Source organism: Lepidothrix coronata, unplaced genomic scaffold, assembly GCF_001604755.1.
Source record: "Lepidothrix coronata isolate B3197 unplaced genomic scaffold, Lepidothrix_coronata-1.0 Scaffold17, whole genome shotgun sequence".
Taxonomy (NCBI): domain Eukaryota; kingdom Metazoa; phylum Chordata; class Aves; order Passeriformes; family Pipridae; genus Lepidothrix; species Lepidothrix coronata.
In genome coordinates this window covers 5,625,104-5,648,321 of record NW_016690197.1, presented here as the reverse complement: position 1 = coordinate 5,648,321, position 23,218 = coordinate 5,625,104, and the positions used below count along the sequence as shown (strand labels likewise).

Genomic DNA, 23,218 nt, shown 5'->3' with positions numbered 1-23,218 from the left:
TCCTACAGATCCAATGTGACTGTGTTCAATCTAGTTTATGTAAGATCCTTTTCCCATTCTTGAGTTATTTTTGTAGACCATGCGCTATTATAAAGTTCTTTGCACTCAGGCGATGAGCAGATTTGAAGAAGATGAATGGAGCAATTTAAAGATGTATAATTGCTGCAGGAAAGGAGAGAAAGGAAAATGTACTAGAATACTCACTTTGATGAATCTATGAAGTATATTACAAGAGCACCAATACTAAGAGCGAAGACTAAGACAACCTAAAAAAGAAAAGAAAAGAGTAATTATTTAACAGAGTTAAATATTTTTCTTTTACATACAAAAAAAAAGACAAGGAAAATAAATCATAAGGTAGTATTGTTTTATTTCAGCTGTCATTTTCTTTAGAAAAATACTCCTACTTGAACTTCAAACATTATATATTATCATAGTATGCTTTCTTGCATTGAAAAAGAGATACAAGACAAATCCTATTTCAGGGAAATCCAGTACAGAATTAGGTTCTAGATCCTAACCTCTGCTAAACTATACTCTTAAATTTTAAATGGCATGCAATATTAATGCATAGTACTCAAATCACAGTATAGCTTTATCAGACCTATCCTTCAGGACTACTCACTGGTACATAAACAAAGAGTGATTACAGATCAGACTGAATTTCCATTTACATGTGTGGCTATGAAACCCACAGGAAAACTGTAAAGCTATGTAAAAATATGTATTTATTCTGCACTCTTGTCTATTGAGACTATAGTGAACTTTCAAACAAGTTAAAACAATAGCTTGATGCAGAATGTCACGATCCAAGGAATACATACCCTGGGTACCTTAGAGATTCAAGCCTTTCCCCTCGTTAAGTCTGTTAAGTTTTTGAGCCAAATAATTTTGTTAGGTCTGGCATCTAGCCCTTATTAACAAAACAGAACTTGCTTTTCTGGCTAATGCAGAAGAAACTGGATTAATTACATCTCTGTCTGTCTCTAATTTCTTTTTTCTGAACATAAAACCAATAACACTGTCTGTTCTAAAGGCTCCCAAAATGATAGCTTGTGTACCCATTGTGATTTACATTTCTGATTCCCTCACTCTACGTTTCTACTTCTTGAAAAATGCCATCCACTTGAAAAATATTTCTAGGTTTCTACCACTTGAAAAAGGCCAATTTGGAATCTAAAAATGTGAGACAAATAAGCTATTTTTTGACTCTTCTGGAAAAAATCAGCAAAGATTCCTGTCTGCTGCACTGAGGAAGGGAAAAATGGAAAATCATGTCTCCTGAAACTCAGGTGATGTGCTGGTCTACAGAAACAAAATATGTCTTCTGGCAGGAACATCTCAAAAAGCTGCTTAGAAATAATGTCCCTTAAAATAAATCCATAGACTTGATCATTCAGATATAACTAAGGGGACATGCAAATCATCAAACTGCCAGTTAAAATACAACTTCTTAGCTCAGAAGTGGCTAAAATTTAAGAAAATTTTAATTTGAACCAAACCAGTTTTTAAATACAGCTATTCATTCACTCTTAAATGATTTACATTCAAATACTAATGGTGATGTTTTAGCCTACATTCTGTGGAATCATTTCTATACTAACAGTACCCTCAAAACCACTATTAAATATATGTATCTCTTAAAAAGCAAACCCAAAAACAGACTAAAAAAGAAAGAAACCCAAAGCAAACAAACTACAAATAACAGCAAAAAAAAAAAAACCAAAACAAAAAACAAACAAAACACAAAACAAGCCTCAAAACAACAAAATACAAAAGAGATTTACTCTATGGCAGGAGTTTTGGGCTGCAGAATGCTGAAATGATCACTTAATGCTGAAAATGAATTTTGAGAAACTAAACTTATAATCCATTTGGGACTCTATAAACACTTTTCTCACCCTTTCAAGTTTTACAAAGTATATAAGGACTTCTATTTTCCTTTTCACTTAGCAAATCTTAAGTTTAACATTCAATCATTGCCTCCTAGCCAAAGGAATCCTCTAGAACAAACCCAGCATAACTGTACACCAACCTTGCATTTCAGTTATCTCCAATCCCTTATTAATCATCACTGTTCTGCTTAAATAATGGTATAGAGCTTCTGAGTAAGACATTCCAAAACACGTAAGGAATTTAAATGTTCTACGAAAGTTCATATAACTGCCACCAAAAAGGAAAATATCTGTATTTTGCAAACAGCTCCAGAATCCCATTCTACACCAAAACTGAGACATGTATGCAAAACTACAACATTTCCCTACTGTAATACACATACTTGATTTTAAATCAAGGTTTATTTTCTCTTCTAGTGCCTTAAAACACATGCCTAACATTATAATTCACAATGTCCCCAAGAATCACAGAAAGTGCATCAGAAGATAATGGAATCTTAAACTCCATTTTTTTATCCTGCGAGCAGAGAAACTCATTTTTCTTTTGCTAAGTGACAGAGGTATTCAGCTGAACTTGAATCCAAACGTGTAGGAAAACAGAGCCTGAACTAATCAGATTAGAGTTATATTAAATAAAGAAATAGATAGATAGATAAAGCAAACTAAAAACCAAAACACTCTTCTATGCTGCATGAAAGAGTCTCAGATGTAATTTTTTTTGCTGCATTCCCACCTAAATAAACCTTAATGCAACCTGGTTATTCAGACCCTGGGCAATACTTATTGACTTTGTTCTAATCTTCACTAGATTGCCATGGGAGATAACAGCTATTTTAGGGACCTTGCTATGCTTGGAGTGTTATGGATAGAAAGAGACTAATACCCCAAATTTACTGCAACTAGAACTTAAGGGTAGAAATAGCATATATGTATGTGAATTACTGCCTTTTTTTGTTAACTAGGCCATAGCGAGAAGCTTCCTTGCTCTGTTTATTATAACTTTTCTCTGTCTGGAAGGAAACAATCTTTTAATTTACAATAACTTACTGTTTGTTTAAGATTGAGAATTGGGAAGTCATATGCTAACAGCTATACTGGCTGAGCACTTAGTATCAAATTAAAAATAAACACCAATCTGATTGAAGTCAAGAGGGGGGAAATACATGGAATAGTTGCTGCATAACTCTAAATAATTAATGAAATCTTTCATTAAAAAAAAATAAAAATCCAGCCACAGATTTCAACAAAAGCGTAAAATGCCTTTTTGAGGCAAGAGTCAGAGCAACTGCAGATAAAATCCACTTAAGGAAAATTAAAATATTTTTTCTGAGAGCAAGATGCTCCAGAAGAGCTTTGACTGCAATCAAAATTTATGCATCCATAACAAATACAAAAAAAAAAAGGCATTTTGATAAGGTAGCAACATAATAATACTGCAGGGAAGTACAGGCCTTGAGAAAACACTCTGATTTAAGCCATGGTAACTGTAAAGGGGATCACCTCACTTTCCAGGACCAGCCCATGTAACAAACGGATAATCCAACGGGTGGCACTGTTTCCCCTACAACTGCATTGAACTCATGTCCAGGCGTTATTGAAGAAACAAGGGAAAATGAAAAGGCTGTTCACATTAGAGAGGGAGGCTACAATTAATACATCCACAACAAGGAGCAATTTAGGGACTCCAGAGCAGGAACTTAAGTCTCTCATACCCTGTAACACTTGAACGTTCCGTGGAAGATGAAACAAGAACTCTTTGAAGTTTCAAAGGCAAATTCTTGCTTATACAAGACTGAACTATCCAAACATAATTAATACAAAATAGCATAGAACTCGAGAGGCAAAGCAGAAAAAGAAAATGAATAGTTGTATATTTTTATTTTTCTCCAACATTAAGTATTAAAATAAGAAGAATGCAGCGAAAAGAAAAAGCTCTCGAGAATCCTGTAACCCTAACACCTCAGGGCATCAGAGTCATTATTTAATCTGACAACAATCTGTTCTGTACTGTCCTTCAAAAATGTTTGTTTTAAACTCTTATTATTCTACAGTTACTCAAACATAAGGCTACTATAATGCTTAGAGTATACCAAGCTGTTCCTTATTAATAGTTTTTGAAATTCACTTACTTTTCATTTCTGCATTGACCCACTAAATTCTGTTAATAAGCTACTCAGCTTTACCATACTATGATTTAAAATGAAAACCCTATTAGCTTTTGTATTTCATAGTACTTAATGAAAACACAAACTACTCCTGATGATCATAAAGCTATGTCCTCAATTTCATGACACAAAAGTTTGCATTACTAAAATGTCAATAGCCTGAGGTTTCGACCTAACTTGAAAGAAAATTTCCATATTTTAAATATAAAACCAAACTTCCTTTAACCATCACATTAGAAAACAATTATATTTCTTTTATAGACAGAATTTACTTCATTAGGAATGAACACCTTAGAAATCTAAGGACCAGATGCAAATTACATCTCAGAAGTAGGAACTACTTCTAGCTTGGAAATCCCAGCATTATTTGCACTCTCTAGGATATGCATCCACATCTGGGCAATTACTGCAAATTAAAAGTAAGACTTGAGCAAGTCTAGACGACAGAAGAAGCAGAATGGTTTACTTAAATTGATGTCTCATTAACTGACACCCTATATGCAAACAGCAAAATTCAGAAAGCATTCCATGTAGGCAAAGCCATAAGTGGTAAGAACTTATGTGCTGCAGCTAATATAAACAGCTGAGCAATTAATATATCTCAGATTACTAAAAATACAAATGAAACACTATTTACTATAACACATTATAGATTCTTGCTCTAAAAATTAGTGTTCTACACTTCTTTTTATTCTAGCACTTACTGAGATGTTTTTATTTTTATTACCTTTGGACGTAAATCAGTGAACTGAAGTAGCTGCTTCATGCTAAACTGTACAACTCATATAAGTTCATCCAACAAAACAGTCTTCAGAACTTTGTGATTTGTCACGACAAACAAAAGGCTCTGCATATTTTTAATAGAAATTAATAGTAAATTTCTGTTTAGAGACTTTTTTTCCCCACTATGCCCTGCTGCATAGCCAGGAGTAAAGCAGGAGTGAGGATCTCTCAAATCCATCAACTGGACTAGGACCATGCTCTAGATGAAGCTGTACACTGACTTGTCTCTGGGCTTAAACACATTGCTCTGTCTCCAGTCTTTCTGCCTCTTCTTCTTTACCTGGTCCCTCCTGGGCCAACAGATAAATAACTAAAATGCCAAAGGCAAAAGTACAAAATATCCACCCCTATGAAGCCATGAACTCCCAAGAGGCTCTTAGAATGCCATTCTACCTCTCTCAGGTTTGCAAGATCATATTTCTTGTTGATGAAATGGTCCCTTTATATCTTCCAGAACAACTGCATACCATGCCAGCTTCTCTGTAAAGAAATCTGTCTAACCATGTGCCACCTTACAAGAGCAAACCACGAAACACCAGCAAATTAGAGCCAAAGTGAGTGAATAGGAGGAGGAAGATGAAGTGATAAAATAATGAAAAGACAAAAGAAGTTTGCATCTTGTTCCTACCAGCAATAAATAATAAATAAAAAGTTCAAACAAGGATGCTAAGAAACTGGGAAAATTTCTGTCATTTGCCTTTTATTAAAAATGCAGGGAAACAGATTTTGCTGTTAATATAGCCATGTTTGGTAGAACACAATACTATGAAGAAGTACCAGTGATATATGCATTGATTCTCATGAAAGTACTTGAAAAGAGCAAATTCTACAGCCAGCACCTGCTGTTGATGACAGGACACATGCTAACAGCTATGAATCTTAAGGGTCATGTCTGCTGGGTAGTGTCCCAGCTATTAAATCTCTCTCAGTGACTTATTGATCCTACCAGTTTACATGCAGAAAAGGCAGGTGGTGCAGGAAAAAAGGAAAAAAAACCCCAGACATAAAAATCCACATTTCAACAATTTCTTCCACGTTTTGAAGGTCAGCTAGGATTTAACATCCAATTCTAGAAGCAACCAAGCACCTTCAAGCTAGATGATGAGCAACCTTATCTTTCAGGGAAGTCAGAAAAGATTCAAGAGCACACAATTCTGAAGAGACTTTACTAATTCTTAGTTTTGAGCCTGAAACAATTACAGTACTAAATTCAAACTTTGCAATTTTGATAGCCACATTAAAAAGCAAGTCATTTCCTTTCAATTACATTTTCTTATTTTTATTTTTTTTTTTTACTGTTATTACACAAAAAGGAGTTAACTAAAAAGTTAATCAGCTATTAAATTCTATAGTAAATAAATTAGTCACCAACACACATTAAAAGGAGTATAGCTTTATGGCAGCTTTATGAAATTGTTTGCTATATAAATTTTCCCCTTTAGCAAAGCTCATTTAGACTTACATTTTCCAAGAAAAGTCTGAATTTCTCCAAAAGAGGAGGTGAAGGGGAGTGAAAAATTACTTGATAAGCCAATGTCTCAGTGAACTTCTCTAAGAAAATTCATAGCAAGAATTTAATTTTAAGACAAAAGGCAGCACTAAAGTTGCTCAGCGTGAGCACTGGATGATGATCATGAGCAATCAGAAGACAAACTATTGTCCCTAGTTCTGCCACTCATGGTGACCTAGAGCATATAACTCGAGCTCTTCAGGCTTCCACTTCTCCCTCCTGCTTTTACTTGGCAAGAATACTACATGCCAACTTATTAGGGCAACCACTGTTTTCATTACAGGTGTTTGCAATGGGTATAGCACAGCTGAGACCTCTACTCCTGCCAGAGTAATAAAAAGCCCAAGCAGGACACTGCAACAGTGCCATCACTATCTGTGACAGCAAAGGGGCTTTATGTATTAAAGGGTGTTATTTCAACAGAAAGGTGTCAGTATCTTTTTCTAAGATAAACTTTTTACCTATATTTCTGGAATTATATTTTTGGTCCCACTAAGTCACTACTCACTATAGTAAGGTTTTAATTTCTAACTGAAACTAAAATTAAATATTTATTGTAAATACATCTTAAAAATACAGTTAATATTTAATGCACCTCTTTTTACAGACTTGCATAATATTGATAAGAAACACAGAAACAAAATTGCTGGGAGATAAAATGGATACAGAAGGGTTACAACAAAAAAGAAAAATTAGTCACATATTTAGTTCCCACATACTGAATTTATGCATCAGAGCAGTCACTTGAGTATATCTGAATGGTACAAGTAAAATCCATGGTAAAGGCCTGAATCACTGTGAACTTGCCTAACTATTCATGACTGTTGTAAGTAACCGATATAACAGGTCACTGGGAATAGAATATAGGACATCTCTGAATGAAACCACACAAAACAGAATTAGCAAATTCAGCCTGTCTGCCACCAGCTGCATTTTATTCTCTCTCCAATAAAAGATTCAGCTTTCTTACATAGACTTTAACAGGCTACTTTTCATTTGACAGACTGCTTGAAATTAAAAAGAGTATTTCTTACTAAAGGGATGATGTGGGATCAAAATTCAAGAATTATTAGAGTAGAAATCAGACTCAGAATATGAAAAATCAAAGCAGGATTTAAACCAAATGAAATAAGTACCTTCATGCCCTTTTGTTTTCCACACACATTTCCAATTTCATTTGAGGAAGAATTTTAAAAAAAAGAAATATTTTTGCTGTGTTCTCCTCTGTACATGCTTCTAATGTATGTTAATATTTCAGCTTTCTTTTTCTCTCTTTATACAAAGTGGGGTTTTTTCCTCTCAACTTTCTACTGACATATTGACAATAAAATGAAAATTTCTGTTCAATCCATAAATGTGAAAAGACTGAGATTTTCTAATTAGTGAAAAAATACAAGACAAAAAGTCCCATCTGTCAATGGTGCTCTGTAGCTTGAAGTTAATTAGGTTTGCTGGTAGAGTGCCTGGCAATATGACCAATTAAAGTGCATGCAACTTTTCCAATTCAGTATCATTAGTCAAAAAAATAGCAGCACTTTCTATCAAAATGTACCATTTTCTAGAGCTAAATGCATGGCATTATATGTCTGTAAATACCTGTTCATGCACATTTTTGTTTTGTTTTTTTTCTTCTCCAACCTAAAAGGTTCTTCCTCCAGATTACTTACTAGTCACAAAAGTCACCTTCCATTAAGGTCAAATTCACTTTTTGTATATTGGTAAAAGAGTAGCCCCCCCTGATTTCCAGTGGATGCATGACTGGCTCTACAATCACACTGAGCAAAAGAGTTATGTTGGTAATCAGTACCTACAAACTGCTGCAGTTGTCAATGCTCTCGTTTTCAAGTTCCTCCACCAATAAGCCTACTGGAATGTTGTTTTAGGGAAATGAGTGATGAATTGTCAAACAGTCAAATCACACAAACTGAAAACCAACAAGCTCAGCCGCAAAACTGCACAGAGGCCAAACAGCCCCGGGCCAGAGCAGGGTCCCCCTACCACCAGTCCCCCTACTGATGGTTGCTTATTCACAGCCCCATCCCCACTGCTAGGCCAGGAGAAAGCCTCTGCTTATTGTGTCACACCTTGAAATGCAGCACATGGTCACTAATTTTTTTGTTTGTTTCTCCGTTCCTGTGCTTCAGTTGTGACAAAAGGCTTTTTATTTCCAGATGAAGAATTGGAACCAAGTAACTTTAGCTGAAATTCTTTATTCTAACAATACTTTGTCCTACCTCTGGCTAAAGAAAGTGATCAAGGTGAGATGAAGAAGCAAGCAAAGACTCTTGCACTTTCTAGTATAGTGCCTACACAAAAATATATTCACTTCCAGGATATTCTTTCTGGGAAGAATAAAAAAAGACAAAATATTGCCCCAAAAGTCACAATCAGAATCTGTATAATTACTTTATAACATAAACTACAATGGTTCATTATCAGGGAAATTAATCACCTGAAATCAAATAAGGTCTGTACCAGTAAAATGTAATCATTTGCTAACAGTTAACCCACCCCTGTATCTGGAATACCACAATAGAGAACTGAAAAATCAATAAACTGTAAAAAAAAAAACCAACAACTAGAAAATGCTGTCTTTTTAAATAAAACAATTGTATATTTCTTAATTAGTATTAAAAAAAAAGGCAAACTAATCTCATAGCTCTTCTCCTTACTTCAATATAACGTACTCCTCACCAGTTCCCATCCACAGTTTGTTAACTAAACAACAATATAGGAGAACATCCAAGAAACTGTCAAGGAAAATGCAAGATGGAAAAGAAAGAATTGTGGTAAAAACGCCAGAAAAAGAATAATACAGTAGGGTAAAGAAAATGCTGTGTCTTTAAAATGCTAAAACCAGAAATATATTTCTGGTAAAGGGTTTGGGATAAAAAAGCAGTCCCAAGAGCTTTAAAGAACAAATAAAGCTGTAAATGTGGAGCTTCTGAGAATTTAGGCCTGTTCCTGCAATCCACAGTGTTTCATTACAATATTAACACTACTGCTAAAGGAAACTCAAGCATTATTGCCATGTCATAAGAAATTACTAAAAAGAACTAAATTTCTTTGTGAATGAATCACTTTAAGGATTGCATTTAATGATATTATTTACATTACTAATTATTATTTACCGTATTAATTATTATTTACCTCAAATTAATGCTAAATTGTTTGGCAGACAAAAGGAATCCTCACATTCCTCAGTTCTTTCGACATTAGTCTGACATGCAACCTACATAACAGACAGTCATGTCAATAAATTTTGAAGAAGGAATTAGAGAAAGAGGTTACTCCCTCTTGCTAGGGTTTTATCATTCAATAGGTTGGTAAGTTTTCAGATTTTGTTACTCAGATTTCCTTTCCTGTTGCTCAGAGTTGGTGTTACTATTTCTAAATTTTCAAATTGCAAAACTCCACAAACACAAAAACAATTACATCCCTTTTCCATTGTTTCGGTTCTTAGTCACAAGAACTCGCACATACAGCAAAGGGAGATGCAGCTGTGGATGTATTCTCTGAAAAAACAGAACGCTCTTGGCTTCAGTAAAGCCTAGTAAAATTTCATTCAAGAAAAAGACTGAATCAAGAATGGTGATATCATTCAGTATACAACAAAGCATTTGAATGCTTGTCAAGAAATGTACTTTAAAACATTATGAAAACGAGACACAGTCTACAGAAGGGAAAAGACTCACTACTAAATGCATCTGATGAGCTGCAAAAATATTTTTCTGCTGCAGTACTAACATCACAGCTCTCATCTTCCATTTATCATTAACTAATGTAGTTTTTTTCTTAAATCTCTTGTAATATAAAGATAATTTCCAGTATTGTGATATTTCCACTTCTGTTTCTAGAAGAAACATAGAATATGACAATTGCTGATACGTGCAAATGAAAAAAGCCTTAAATTCATTGGGCAATTTTTACTATAAGTCTACAAACATCTGTAACTGTTTCATATATTTCTAAAGAGAAGTAGCCATCAACAACATGACTTTTTTAACAGGGACCACTGTATCTTCAGTGATTTGCACGAGGATTTTTCAGGAGCTCGCTGTACCCCAAGACACGCTGTCTACTCAGAGATTAAGCAGAGCTTACTGTCAACTACATCAGAAGCTTTCTGAGACAAGTAACAGATATTAAACACCAGACCATCAATGAGCAAAATCAATGCAAGGAAACCGTGCTACCTGGGAAGATGTAACGCTATCGGCGATGAAGTTAAAGAACATAGTATTTTTCAAAGTTGCCTTCATGAGTATGTTTTTCCTCCTTCTTCTTTGCCATTGTTTGACCTTCAGTCTTTTTTCCAAAATTGATAGTTTTGACGGATAGCCACAGGAAAATATCTCTCAAACCAATCTGCTTTGAAGACTGAAAAATTGACTTTTTTATCACTAGGAATAAATCTAAACCTACTTAATTAGCCAGCTTTATATGAGAATTTGTGAATACAAAAAGCTGCCTTTAATTAGTGTACAAAAGAAAACAATAGAGAAAAAGCAACTCTGAGCAGTGACTGTAAATTGTAGCACTCCTTAACTTTTAGTCATTGTACAGACTTTAGATGTCTGATAATTCTATACAAGAGCATAAACCTCAAATTATCTGAAAACAGAAAATAAAACCAGCATAATACTTCTCAGGGACTACTTCAAAATATAATTCTAATCAGACCTCTCAATTTCCCATGGCACGCAAATATAGACAATTTGAGCTCTTTTATTTTTTAGACTGATTTGAACTGAAAAGCCTGTCAATTAATTATTTGACACAGTCATTGATCATGAGATGTGACATCTCTACATAATTAGATAACAAAATTCAGGAATTTCACTGGAGCAGCTAAACCTAAAGTAGAAATTGTTCAGGGCTGTGATGATCTTGGTTTATGGGGAAGCATTCACTCACAGTTAAGAAAGCCATTTTCAATGGGCTTTGGAAGCAAACCGAACAAATGTTCATATAGTGGTTTCTAATACTTTTAAAAACACGAGCATAATTTATCCTTTTATCTTATGTAAAATCTACACAGGTATAATGATTTGCTACTGGAGGTGAATTCTCGATTCCCAGTTTCTGTGTAAGGCTGCACTGCTCTGTGGCGGTTTCTTCAGACTCTGGTATTTCAGAGAAAGGCACGGATGCCTTTGATGCCATCAATTACAGGCACTGGTGACTTCCATACTGTAATCCTCAAGGAAATGCTGATGCTATAGTGTGAGTATTGTTAATCTGGAATTCAACATCATGTATCAAATTATGAGAAATTCACATGAGGTATGAAATGAAATCAGCGATTTGCAACTATTACTGAAGACCAACGCAGGAAACAAACGATGCAGCAAGCAAAGGCAAAAAGATATTTTTACGCAACAAACCTTTACTTGCGGTGAATATTTCTTATAATTTTTGAGTTGCAGGATGGAAAGAGCAGCCTCTCTGCTGTAAGGATGCAAAGACTGATTTATTCAGCAAACTTGTTCCCTGCAGAGGAGCTTTCCTGTTCTGCTATGTGGCTACAATTCTAAAACTGAAAGCTCGCTTATGAGACTTTTTCTATGCAGTTTGAAGATAAAATAATATAATCACATGGCTAAAGGCTTGCCGAATCAACTTCAAGGGTAACTCTCTCTGATAGTCCTGTTTAGTATACTGGGTTTTAAAAAAAAAATACAGCAGTGGCCACTAAATCTGGCCTTGAAACCATTACCTCAGCTGGCCTTTCTCTTGCTATTGACAACACTATGTCAGATCCTTTAACTTTCACCCTCTGGTCATGGCTTTTGTTGTTCTTTTTATATAACATGAAGAGTTTAATTTAAAACAAAACAAAACAAAACAAAACAAAACAAAACAAAAAAAAAAACAAAAAAAAAAAAACAAGCTTCCCCAAGTTCTCCCTTCCTCCGTGTCCTTAGTCTTTGAATCTTTACCTGGCTTTGCTAGCCTGTAGTATTTCCCATCAGTATCCTTATTTTTTCATACAGGTGCTTTCTTGAGAGTAGAGACCTGGAAAATGGCCTGTCTTCCCGCCTGCTTTATATGGTCCCTTGTGAAGGTCTAACACTAAAAGGCAATTAAGTGTCATTCCTGAGTGATCTTATTCACAAGCATAAGAAACAAAGGGTAGAGAATGTGGAATATACCACTTCAGCTTATATTCTGTCTCATAAATGTCATTTGACACATAATTTTTCCCCTTTTCTGCACACTTGCTTCAGCCTGGCTATATTATCTTTCTGAAGAGCTACTACAAAGCATTTATTCTGAAAATCATTGAAAAAATGAAATTGGAAAAAGCACCAGGCAATCACATACCTGTTGTGATCAAAGAGATTTATAAGAGGCATTGCTGCAAATCCATGTATTTATGCTAATATGCAGTTTTAATTCACATTTTAAAAATACTATAGAATGGGCAGAAGTTGAAAGTATGTAACAGGTTTTAAGGATTTTTTTTTTAAGTATTGCAAGAAGAGAATTACATCTCACATGAACTACAAAATATCTAGAAACAAGCTTTGTGAAAGACAAAGGGGTTTTCTCTGAATAAGTAGTGCAGAATCTGGCTAAGATTCTGGTCATGTAAATTATACCATTGAAGTGTAAACCCTTTTCTTTTATGTACTTTCTTTCTTCCTCCCTGAAACTCTACTTACTATTGACCTCCTACAGAGATTCAGTCCTATGTTGCTTTATTCAAAAAACATTGGATTTTAAAATAGGTCACCTTTCTGGAATCTATTCTTGAGTAGAAAGTTTGAAAACCAGATATAGGGAAATTACCTTTTTAACACATTTTTATATGTAAGAAGAGTTTAAGTGTTTAGTCTGGGATGAGAAGTTTCTCTCTCCCAGCTGCAGGCCCAGCTGCTTTCCTCCGCTGTGCTACATCACTGGACCCACTTCCCTGATGCTCAGCTTTCCCTAAAGACACTGTTCTTCTCATTTGGTAAAAGAAAAGGTACAAGAGAAGGAACACCTGCTATTTTGGTTTTGTATCACACCAAAATCCCATCAACCCCTGGGTTCTGCCTCTCCCCTTTCCCTGAGCTAGCTCACTACACATACAGCCCCATGCACAGGACCAAAAGGAGAAAAAACAAGAAAATAATTATAAGTAGTCCAAAGGCACCTAAAGAATGGTAATGAAACTTAAAAAATGCTCATACCAAATATGCAGATGAGAAATATTTAGACTGTACTGATGACACTGCACAAGAACAAACACTATCAAGTCCTAACACTAACAATTTCTCAACAGCTTGGCTCATATATACTTCCTTTCTGACTCCTAGGCAGAGCTGGAAGAAAGAGCTTTCAGCATTCATAATTTCAAACATTAAGTTAAAATTCCTTTTGCTGATTGCCTAAAACATCAGAATTCATCTCTGATCAAACAATCTCATGACAAAGGTCTATGTAAAAGCATGCCAAGGCAACTGAACACTGCTGACTCAGAAAGGAAGTCCACCACTGCCAGCAGCACTGATGTATTCCTTGGAGATCCCTGACTGAAGCAGTTTCTCAATTCATAGTGTGGTTTCTTATGATGATTCCAGGTATATTAAACACCAGGAAGACCAAAACCACACCCATATCTGCTTATATACCTGATTTTAAAGCTGCATTTTTCTCTTAACTACAAGAACTAAAATAGGATGTCCTAATAACAAGAACATGCTGCGAGGCTATTGCACAGCATAAAACATGGCCACGAGGACAGGCTTTTGTGAATGAGCAAAGCTTTTGTTAAAATGGGTGAGACACAGAGTTTGCACCGACAAGGTTACCCCAAGACAGGCACTTTGTCACTGATAGTGGAATTACAAGCTGCACAATAACAAAGCAAACTGTTTTATTGTTGTTGTTCCAGTTCTTGGGTGGATTAGAAGCAAAAGACCACTGTACTGAATAAATAGAGCACCTGTTTACATTGTGTAAACTTTACATATTTTTTCCAGAACAAAGCCCTTTGTGTTGTTCAACAGAACTTAAGTGCAGCCTGTTAATTTACAAAAAACAGTAGTCAGAAATTCATCATCTTCTCAAATCTGTCAATCAAATCGGAAAAAAGGTAAGTTTGTGCAGAATGTTTCTTGGGTGATACTGGTACAGGCATGTTTGAACTATATGGTGTTAATTAATCACATAAAAAAAGTAAATTATCAAACTAAAGTAGTTGAATAATAACTTACTGACAATTTTAATTTCTGAAATATCTTTAATGGAAAAAGTAGAATAACAATTGAATAGATGCACAAAGATAACATAAGGGGTTATGATGATTCCAGGTGTGCCCCTTATTCCTCTCCCTATCCAAAAAGAATGAAGGCTGAAAAAAATCACGTCCTCCCATACCTTTCAAAAAAGTAATATTTTATAGAAATCTTACACTTTTAAAGCAAAGATTCTTATAGAGAAACATAACTAATATCAGACCAAGACTTCCTCCTGATTGCCCTAGAAAGCTAAATTTATATCTAACAGTTCATTTAAGAATGCAAGAATTCTAATTTCTCATTAAAAGTTCCTTGATTCCCTGCAAACAACAGGAATCAGTACATTCACGCCCAAAGGCTCCTGAAGGAGCTCTTCTAGCACTTGCAAAACCAGCTGAATGTGCCTACGATAGTTACTATTTTTGAGAGCCACAAATTGTTCATAAACAGAGATATCTTGGAGCTACTACATTTACATGCCTTTAAAAAAAAAAAAAAGGTTAAATGCAAATTAGAAGCATTTGAGCTAACTTCTTTCCAAGAGGTTTGACAAACTAAGTGCTTTGAAATCTGTGTTATTGCCAATATTGTTAGTTACATGTTACAAAACTTTTACAGGATTTTGTAGTTAACATAGCCCAGTCTATACAATAATATAAAACAAGAAAAAAAAAAGAAATTTTAAAACTATAAAATCCTCTGGAAAAGTTATCACATTCAAAATTTACCACCAGGCATGCTGTGTGCTAAATTTATAGCAACAGCTGAAGTCCTCCCACCACAGCAAATTATTGGCAAATGGCTGTAGCTTTTGCACAACACTTGAAAAAAGTATAACAATATATACTATAATAGCAAGGTACAATGAAATTTAGAATACCTAAAAACTAACACTAACACCAAGCTCTTAAGGAGAAAAACAACTGTCAAACTATATTGCTTCACGTGATCTATATCTTTCTAAATATGTAGATGACCCAAAAAATGGAGACTAATGAGCACAAAGCTATGCTAGGTTCCAGTGACAAATTTGTACTTTTCATAAATACCAAGAAATGAAGGATGTTCTAATACATATGATCACATGATGACTAAATCAACTTGTCCTCCTGAAAATTTTCAGACAAAACAGCTGTATTTATGTTTAATACCATTATATCTTAAGAAAAAAAAGGCAATTTTTAAACAGCACATCAGCAGAAGCACATGTATAGAGATAAAAATTTCAGCAGAGATGGGAAGTCCCCCCATTTCAGAACAGACAGTGATCTGTAGAAAGGGTATTTACCTAAGATGCATGAATTTTTAAAATTTTCATGTTTTTAAAATCAGATTAAGGTGTTAAATCTCAGCCTTTGAACATCAGAACCTTCATTGCATAGCTCTCATCTGAGATGTTCTATTTTGTGTAAATACTCAAATATGTTTTGAAAGGGGACCATGCCACATCTCCCATAGCAAGTTAAGTGCTATAATTAGTCAGCTCCTGAGAATTCTTCTTACAGTTTTCCTTTCACTACTCTCTCAGTCTCTCCTTCTTTTAATTTTGAAGTATTCTCTTCACATAATATGGTTTATCCCAAAACAATTGAAAGTTTTGCAGAACTAGTCAACTCCTTACTACTTAGGTTCTGGTTTCTTACCTTTTAGGTCTTTCAGGGTCTCCTTGCTTAGGGCTTTATAACAGTTTGTTTGGGTTTGTTGTTTGGTTTTGGGTTTGTTTTTTTTTTATAGTTGCCAGTTCTGTTCATTTATCTCTTTTTGGCAATGAGCCCTATTAATTTTTGCCAAAGAAAATATAAGCACTGACATTGTGCTGAGGCTAGCAAATTATGTGGGACTTCATTTCATCAAAGCAAATTGCAACAAAACTGCCAAAACCCCAACAGTGATCCATTACAAATCAAAAGACAGCCAGCTTAAGCCTAGTTCCATTTACTATGCAACGAATTGAGGAGTCTAATGCCTTCAGCAGAAAGCTTTGATAAGTAGTTGTCCATTTTAATCAGATTCATGAAAACTGAATTATTTGGCTGGTTACTGGGTTTGAATTTCTGCATCTACTTTACAGCCAGTTTTATTTCATGATATATCTCTTCCATTGAAAAAGATTTATTAAGTAAATCCACATGCTCCAGGAAAAAAAAAATAAGGAAGAAGGAAGAAAAAAAAAGTCTTAAAAAAAAGGTAGAAAAAAAGATAATAAAGGGAAAATGGGGCCCGTAGCAATAGGACAAGGGGTAATGGGGTAATATCTCTAAACTGAAAGAGGTCAGATTTAGATTAGATAAAAGGAAAAAATTCTTTACTTTGATGATGGTGAGACAATGGAAAAGGTTGCCCAGAGAAGTTATGAATGCCCTATCCCTGGAAGTGTTCAAGGTTTGACCAGAAGGGCTTCAAACAACCTGGTCTAATGAAAGACATCCCTGCTCATGAAAATGGGGTTGGAACAAGATGAGCTTCCAGGTTTCCTTTGAACTCACCATTCTGTGATTTTATGATTCTAAAAGTTCATTACTTTCCATTAGTTATAAAAGCATAGTGATAAAAAAAAGGTTTACTATTCCAGTTAGTTACTAAATCTGTCCAAGAAGCAAGATAAAAGCACTGCAACCAGAGGTATAAAACTAGGGGGGTTATCACAGTAACTTTAAATAACAATTATCATCATAACTTTAAATAGTTTTCACTTGTTTGGGTGGGGGTTTTTTAATTCTTTTTTGACAACAGTAAGTATGGCTTTTTATCAAGAAATAGGGGTAGATGACAGAATTTACTCCATCTTCTCTATCTGTATCCAGCTAACTGCTGAACACCCTGTTTTTCTGTCAGCCTCTGTAGAATCTGGGGAATACAGACTAGGGAAAAAGAGGCTGGAGAGAAGCCTGGAGGAAAGGGACCAGGGGGTCCTGGTCGATGGCGAGTTGAATATGAGTCAGCAGTGCCCTGGCAGCCAGGAGGGCCAACCATGTCCTGGGGGCATCAGGCAAAGCATCGCCAGCCGGTCGAGGGAGGGGATTGTCCTGCTCTGCTCTGACCTGGAGTGGCCTCACCTTGAATATTGTGGCAGTTTTGGGTGCCACAATATAAAAAAGATGTTAAGCTATTACAGAGTGTCCAAAGGAGGGCAACGAAGATCATGAAGGGCCTTGAGGGGAAGCTGTATGACGAGCAGCTGAAGGCACTTGGTCTGTTCAGCCTGGAGGAGATTGAGGGGAGACCTCATTGCAGTTACAACTTCCTTGTGAGGGAAAGGGGAAGAGCAGGCATTGATCTCTTCCCTGTGGTGACCAGTGACAGGACCTGAGGGAATGGCCTCAATTTGCATCAGGGAGGTTTCGGTTGGATATTAGGAAAAGATTCTTCGCCCAGAGGGTGGTTGAGCACTGGAACAGAGTCCCAAGGAAAATGGTCACAGCACTAAGCCTGACAGAATTCAAGAAGCATTTGGACAGTGCTCTCAGGTACACAGTGGGATTCTTGGGAATGGTCCTGTGCAGGGTCAGGAGCTGGACTCTATGATCCTTGTGGGTCCCTTCCAATTCAGGGTATTTTATGATTCTAATCCAAATTTCTCAGTTTTACCATATTGCATTACTTACAGCAAAGGATTTCTGTAGTATGCAATAAATCATATTAATATCTAACACTCATATAAATGAAGTACCCGCCTAACAGTTTTCTTTCAATGACCAAAAAAACCTAAAGGTACACCAAAGTATTGTTTGCTAATTTATCTGTCTTCTAGTAGCACCAGATTTTACATAGAACTCATGCTTTTTATTATGTTTAGGTTTCGTTTTAACTTAATTCATGAAAATATTATGAGTAATTTCATCTGGGAAGTATAAGCTGTATTTTAAAATACATATTCACAATTAAAATTGCCTCAACAAAGTACCTTAAAATAATACACTACAGCTAGTGGTCCTGCAGTAATAGAAAGACTAGAACCATAAAACTTTCTCTCTGGTGCTACAAGACCATATGTTTACAGCTAGTAACAAATTCAATTTAGGCTTTTTAAAAACGAAGCAAGATTTTCATATGAATCATCTTCTGCTTCAATAATCTTGACACTATAAAACGCTCGGTGCAGTTATTATCTGGGCACTTTTTAAAATCCAGTATTTAATAGCAATGATTCAGTTATTAAATATTTCTCATTTTGTCCAGAAGTTTTTAAACACTGTGGCCAGATCAATGTCCATGTATTTGATGCTCACTCTGTAGTCTCTTGATGCATGCAAAATGTAATGTACATTTTTTTTTTTTTTAAAAAATGTACATTACACAATTGTGTAATGTAAAAATGTACATTACACAATTGTGTAATGTAAAAATGTACATTACTATCACTTTTCCACAGAGAAAAAAAAAAAGGAGGAATTGTTATTACTCTGTGTTGCCAGAATAAAGTATTTTCAGTATATGAATAGCATTTGCTCACACTGACATAGACTGAAAGTCTGAGGATTTTACAGTCTTAGTTTCATTTATTCAGTATTTTGAGGATGTGAACAGTCTCTAGCAGACTGATGCAAAGCCCAGACTTTCATCTTTTTTATAACAACAGAAAACATTTTAATGGACAAAAGCTCCTGCCTTCAACTCAAGTAACTGAAGCTGCTCACTTGTGATGAAGAATTCAAAGGAGAATTTGACATGCTACTTTCAAGAACACTCTGATATGGTAATAGAAAACACAAGAATTTTGCCGATTTCCAAGCTCAGACTATACATGGCAGTTTAGGATCTACATTGCTGTAAAACTGTACTGGGCTTGAATGACCAAGTTTTGGTAGTGGTGCGGGGCTACGGGGGTGAATTCTGTGAGAAGCCACTGGAAGTTTCCCCTCCATCCAATATTGCTGCTGGCAAAGCCAAGCCCATCAGCAATGATGGTATCACCCATGTGAAGGCAATGCCTGGGGAGAGGCAGGAAGCAAAGCACAAACAGAGCTAAACAAGAAGGAACTGGATATGCCCAGCATATATATATTAACTTCTATTTTGCTTCAAAATCCCACACCTCTTAATTTTTTCTCTTTATAGCATGCACATTTTCTTCACGCTGTTTCTTTCACACCATGTGGACTGACACAGTTGAAAAGTAGGCCATACAAATTTTGCATGAACAGTGTACTTCAAAAATTGTTCTGGCACGTTGTTTAAAGAGCCAGGTTGTTCTCTGCTAGTCCTTGTGCAGTAAGATGTGTTTCAAATCTGAGACCTACATGTTTCAGCTTCTTGTTGGAAGACCACAAGTAAGCTTGCTTGTGCGAAAAATTAACCTGTTTCAAAAATATACAAATGTTTCTAAAAATATATTAGCTTTATGCTTATTTTGATTTTCTTCTGCTTGTTTGACTAAAATTCACTTCAAGTCCCACTTCAAGTAATGCACTTGGATTACCTTTTTCCTGTACCAAAACAAACTCAGTTTGAACCAACAACTGACACTCATTTATCTTCATTATCCTGTGTTATGATGACTTCAAGATCTTTAATGATCCACAGTGTGGCATCATGCCTTAGTCAGCTTTTTTATGTCACTGCAATAAAGTTGCATAAGTCATGAGCTTGAGAGCTCCTTTAGCTGCAATTTCATGGACTGTAGTCTATAATACATCCATATGTGTTTTTTTACACCATATGGAAGCAACTTGCCAATCATTACCAGTCAACCAAAAGTGAACTTCTTAATCAAATTTCTTCCTCTTTTTTCAGTTAAATTATACTGCATGCTTTCCTTGATTTTTGTATGAGTTGTCACTGAGTTTTGTATGTTTTCTTGGATTTATAATTTGGAGAGGCCTGTAAAGCTGAATAATATGACAAAAAATAAATAAAAAACAGATACAGACAAATAGTTTTAAATTTGAATGCTGAATATGATGGAAAGCAGTGTCAAAATGAGACACTTGCTCAGACATGTTAACAGATTAAGCTCTGGTACACTGATCTTAACTGGTACACACAGAGAGCAGAAAACAACATTCCACAACACTTAAAACACTTGAAAAATATAAGAAAAATATTTATATTTGTAAGCTAATTTTTCCACTTGAGAATAGAGACAGACATATTTATCAGCATCAATCAGTTCTGAAACCTTATTTAACCTATTGTTAAAGGTAAATCTTACAGAAAGAAGATATAGTCCTTTTGCATTCATTGACTGGATAAACTGTTGTCATCCAATATTTTTTTCTTAAAAAAATACACATTTAGCATAACCAAATATGCTAATATTGCCAATATGTAAACTTCTATGTATTTTTCTATATTATTTGGAGTAAAGAAAGAAAGTCAAAGTGTTACTTCAACCATTTCAAAAATACATTTTTAATTTTCTTTTATTTTAGAAAGTATTGTATTGTAACAGATAAATCTTATTTGATGAGTAAGAAAATTATGTGTTGCTTTGTGCAAAATCTAAAATAGAATCAAATGCAACTTTAATTGCATCAACTTGTCAGATGTCCCAAAAATAACCTGGCCTGTTATCTATTTCCATCAGTCTCATTATTCTATCACTATACTATCTATTACTTTGTTTCCAGGTGCAGCTCATCATTACTGCTAAGGTATTATCCATCTGAAATACAACTTCTTCTCAAGGGCCTTGCTGATTTAGTAACTAACAACAACTATCTTCCTCAGTGAGTTTCCACTTGGCAAAGGCACTCATTAAAATTCACGGTTTGAAGTGTTTACTGCTTTGTTCTCAAAGCAAACACTGGAAAGTGCTGTTGGGGAAAGGAAAATAAATAAACCTTCCAAAGAATCCTATGAATTAGTAACAAAACAGAAAGCACATTATCAGGTTTGGCTCATTGTTCTTAGCTTCAATATGGTGTCACAGCATAACACGGCAATTAATGTATAATGCATCAGTAGCAAAAGGATCACTTTCCATCATGTGAGCAAAACCATACCTACATTCTGGTCCAGTGTATGCCTTTTTATGAACTCTGCACAGTTGCTACAGGGGCAAAGAGAAACTAATTTTGTTTGATTTTGTGATGTTTGGAGTGACACTAAAGTCACAATTCCACTGAGAGATCCAACTTGACTTTATACTGAATAGCCAACTGTATCTTTATTCCAATGCAATGGTCCTGTCAAGCAGTATCTAACTTAAGCACACACTATCAAATATCTTCTAATCCTTTATGAAACTTTAAAAAGCAAAAACATTTACAGAATATTCCCCCATACCAACCCCCCATAATTCACTTTAGCAACTTTTTTGTCCTGTTAAATTACATCCCACAAACTAGAAAGAGGGGCAGCCTATTCTCTGTTGTCTCTGTGGTTGGTATTTTTTCTATCAGCTTCTGGTTTTGTTTTTTTTTTCTAATTGCCTTACATTTACTCATAACTTTTCCACACACATTTTCTTCTTCATGAAAGATGTTCTTCAGACTTTTAGGTAACAAAGTGTTGTGCTCCATGTATACAGATCACTCTAAACAGGTATGCCTGAGCAACTGTTCAGCGTGACAAAGGACAGCATGGAGATTCATACCCACTTCCCTACTGCCTGTTAACTGGCCATAACTTTTTGTTGGCAAATGTGCTTGTTCTGCCTTTCACAAAAGAGCTTCCACACAGGAAACACCTATGTTTTACCTATCCACAGTAACTACTTGGGTAAACCATGGATCAGCGATTGCACACAGACAGATACTAGCATACACTGGACTATGCAGTGGTAAATTTCTGGAAGACACACATGACTAGTGAGGCCTCACCTGGACTAGTGTCCAGTTCTAGGCTCCTCAGTTCAAGAGAGACGTAGCCCCTGGAGCAGAGGGAGAGAAAAACAAGCATCTCTCTTACAAGGAAAGGCTATGAGAGTTGGGCCTGTTCAGCCTTGAGAAGAGATGACTGAGAATGGACTTCATCAATGTATACATGTGTCTGAAGCGAGGGTGTCAAGAGAATGGATCAGGTTCTGCTCAAGGGTGCCAAGTAATAGGACAAGAGGCAGAAAGTGATGCACAGGAAGTTCCACCTGAACATGAGGAAGAATTGCACACCAGAACAGACTGCCGAGAGGTTGTGGAATCTCCCTCTCTGGAGATATTCAAGAATTGTCCTGGATGCAATTCCATGCAATGCACTCTAGAATAATGCTGCTTGAGCAGGGAGGTTGGACCGGATGACCTGCTGTGGTCCTTTCCAGCCTCATCTATTATACGATTCTGTGACTATGTCTGCCTCTCTGTAGTCCACAGGGCTAGAAGAAACACAGTTAGGAAAGCAGGACCTGGATGCATGGACATAGTGACACAGCTGAAGTAAGGAAGGAAATCCAGGTCTCTTTTGGGTGGATTAGCAGTTTAGGGTCCTAACTTAAGGATGTGGACATGTGCAATTAGGTGATGAGAAAAATAAGTGAGTCCTGTAGTACCTTGCAGGAGAAGAGCTCGGATAGGAAAATTAAACATTCCCAGAAAATGACATTTGATAATCCTTATTTAAAACTATTCTGAAATTCAGCAAGTCAAACTGCCAAGTCTCCTGCTCTTTAGTCATCATGAGCTATGCTAAAATGACCTTCCCAGATGAACTGCCTCCTTATCGTCTGTTACAATGCTTCCCAATAAAACTTCATTGCAG

The 23,218-nt window shown here is 35.7% G+C and overlaps 1 protein-coding gene across 41 annotated transcripts in view; it reads right to left on the bottom strand.

The window, feature by feature from the left end:
• Positions 1 to 23,218, bottom strand: part of KCNMA1 (potassium calcium-activated channel subfamily M alpha 1) — a 471,638-nt gene that overhangs the window by 256,311 nt on the left and 192,109 nt on the right. For all 41 annotated transcript variants that reach the window (XM_017807020.1, XM_017807021.1, XM_017807041.1 and 38 more), the window contains exon 3: positions 205 to 266. In XM_017807020.1, the coding sequence (XP_017662509.1) occupies positions 205 to 266 (62 nt within the window). The remainder of the gene's footprint in view (positions 1 to 204; positions 267 to 23,218) is intronic.